The following is a 2391-nucleotide window of genomic DNA, read 5'->3' on the forward strand; positions in this document are numbered from 1 at the left end:
GTGCTAGCCCTACTGGAGCGTACAGGATTGCGCGCGGGAAAGCCTGCACCCACAATCGTGCTCGATTAGGTAATCGAAAAAATATAAAATTTTAGAGTTTAAATTTTAAATTTTTTTAAGCCAACGTTTTTTCGCGCGCGATTGCTTGTTTGTATTGTTACAACGGAAAGAACTTCGTGTAAAGGTTCATAGCGCATGATAAACTGCGTGAGGGCGCGTTCATTATTATGTCGTGACGACAGATAGTCGTGCAATTTAAAGTGTCGCGGCTTGTATATTTCAATGAAGTTATTCACACATAGAACAACACAATTAAGACATTTTTGACGTTACGGCGACAAACTGTCTTAACAATGGGATGAGCTAGAACAACAGTCGTCAGACGATAAATAAAACGTCACGATAAAATAAGACGACAGATAATCGTAGCTTCAAACGATTGTGTCGTGCAACCAACAAGGCGGCTGCCGTGAACCGATAAGTTGTCGTCATGAATTGTGGGAATAGCTGGGCACGACAGTCGTTAAACGATAAAATAAACGTCTACGATACAGTCACGACAGATAGTCGTGATATGGGAACAGGGTAGACACGACAGTCGTCCAACGATCAATAAAACGTTAGCGTTATGCCGTTAGATAGCCTTTACGGCAAGTAGGTACGTTGCTATTGTACTATAACATGACGCGTGGATTTTAGAATCAGTAGAACTCCTTGTGAAGAGTTCGTCCAGGGAAGTAGCGTCATCTCACCTATTTATACCGCCAAGCAGTAATATGAGCATTACTGCGTTCCGGTTTTGAAGGGTAAGGAAGGGTGCTAGTGTAATACTTACTTACTTTAAGCTTACATTGAAATAAGATTGTTTTTCTGTTAATATTATTGAAACTTTACCCTGTTAGCATATCATTGAAAGTTCAATACGTATTGTTGCAAATTACGTTTTGATTTTATATTGCAATTTCAATCAATGTGCTGCCATCTAGCGGTCGATAGCTGAACAACGACGAATTCGAGATGATCTACAAAAAAGAAAACTTAGTTCTACAAAAAAGAAGTGACCATATTGCAGCGGTACCTACAAGGTTTACTTTCGTTTCTTGTAACAAAAAATTTGTTACGATAAACAGAAATTTGAAAATGAATTAAAATTAAATAAAATTAGACAACGATGATATGAAACACCACCACGGATAACGTGTGTGACTATCTTGCATCTTGCATTCTTAAGTAGGTTTTTCGAGGTTTTGCGCGAAATCATTGACGGACTGATCTCAAATATGTGGAATTCCACTTGACTTTTTGACTAACAAAATTGTATGATTCGGTTATGATAATGCTGGAATTAAGAACGCTTCGGCATGCGGAATGGAATACAATATTCCTTCGATTAATAATATAAAATATATAAAATTGTTACAGGTAGTGTTGGTGCTGAAGAACAAGTCGGAGACTGCAAAGTTATTCCAAGTAAAAGATTATGATGACATGTTAGTCGATATATTGCAGCAATAAAATAAAATAAAAATGCAGTGGATGCTATTTCTAGTCTTACTTCAGTGGTTTACGTAAACAGACGAACATAATTTTATGTTCCATGATCCAGCGAAACGTCATTTCAAATGTCTTCAAACGGCCTTCCATGGTCAGTGATTTTACTGATTTCATCGTTCAGCTGACGACAACGGACAGCCACACACCGGCTCCACCCTTATTATATTAATAAATAACCAGTTATTTTTTTTTTTATTTACTCTTAGGTTACAAAGACCCTTAAATACATGTCTTATAGACGAACACATACATAATAATATAATCAAACACTTTTTATTACACGTATGGATTGACGTGTAACGCAACGTGGGTGTCCGGTAACCGGCCTCGGAAACATAAAGTACATAAAGGTTTCTTCATGAAGGTGGAGACAGGTGTTGCGTTAGTACTCTCACCATAAATAAATTATAATTCACGTTGTGGCCGGACTCCAACCACTCGACTCTCAGGATAGCATTCATTTTTACCCGATACTCCACAATATCTGCAGACTTTGTGGCGTAATGAAACGAATAACGTGACATGTATAACAACATCGTCGGTGCTGGGTGCAATAAATGATTAGGGCCAGTCGAGGCGGTGTCACTAAGGTTACGGCGTATGTACTTCTTTATCTTTTTCACTTTCCAATTATTATTAAAAAACCGACCTTAAAAGTTCGTGAATTACATCTATTTGCAATACTGAGGTACCTTCTTTCCAAGTAAATAAGAATCATCAAAATCTGTTCACAAATGCCAGAATAATCGCGCCTTCTCCTTTTTTGAAGATGGTTAATAAAATGACAACCCTCTGCCGCGCACCGACACCGCCCTTTATTCGCTACGCTTTGATCTA

General features: G+C 38.0%; 1 protein-coding gene across 1 annotated transcript in view; it reads left to right on the plus strand.

Annotated features, from left to right (window-relative positions):
• Positions 1-1600, plus strand: part of LOC113239989 — a 9109-nt gene extending 7509 nt beyond the window's left edge. The window contains exon 6 of the mRNA XM_026477180.1: positions 1423-1600. Within this exon, the coding sequence (XP_026332965.1) occupies positions 1423-1515 (93 nt within the window). The 3' untranslated portion in view covers positions 1516-1600. The remainder of the gene's footprint in view (positions 1-1422) is intronic.
• Positions 1601-2391: the final 791 nt, after the last annotated feature.

Source organism: Hyposmocoma kahamanoa, unplaced genomic scaffold (assembly GCF_003589595.1).
Source record: "Hyposmocoma kahamanoa isolate Upper Pololo Valley unplaced genomic scaffold, ASM358959v1 119, whole genome shotgun sequence".
NCBI classification, from domain to species: Eukaryota; Metazoa; Arthropoda; class Insecta; order Lepidoptera; family Cosmopterigidae; genus Hyposmocoma; species Hyposmocoma kahamanoa.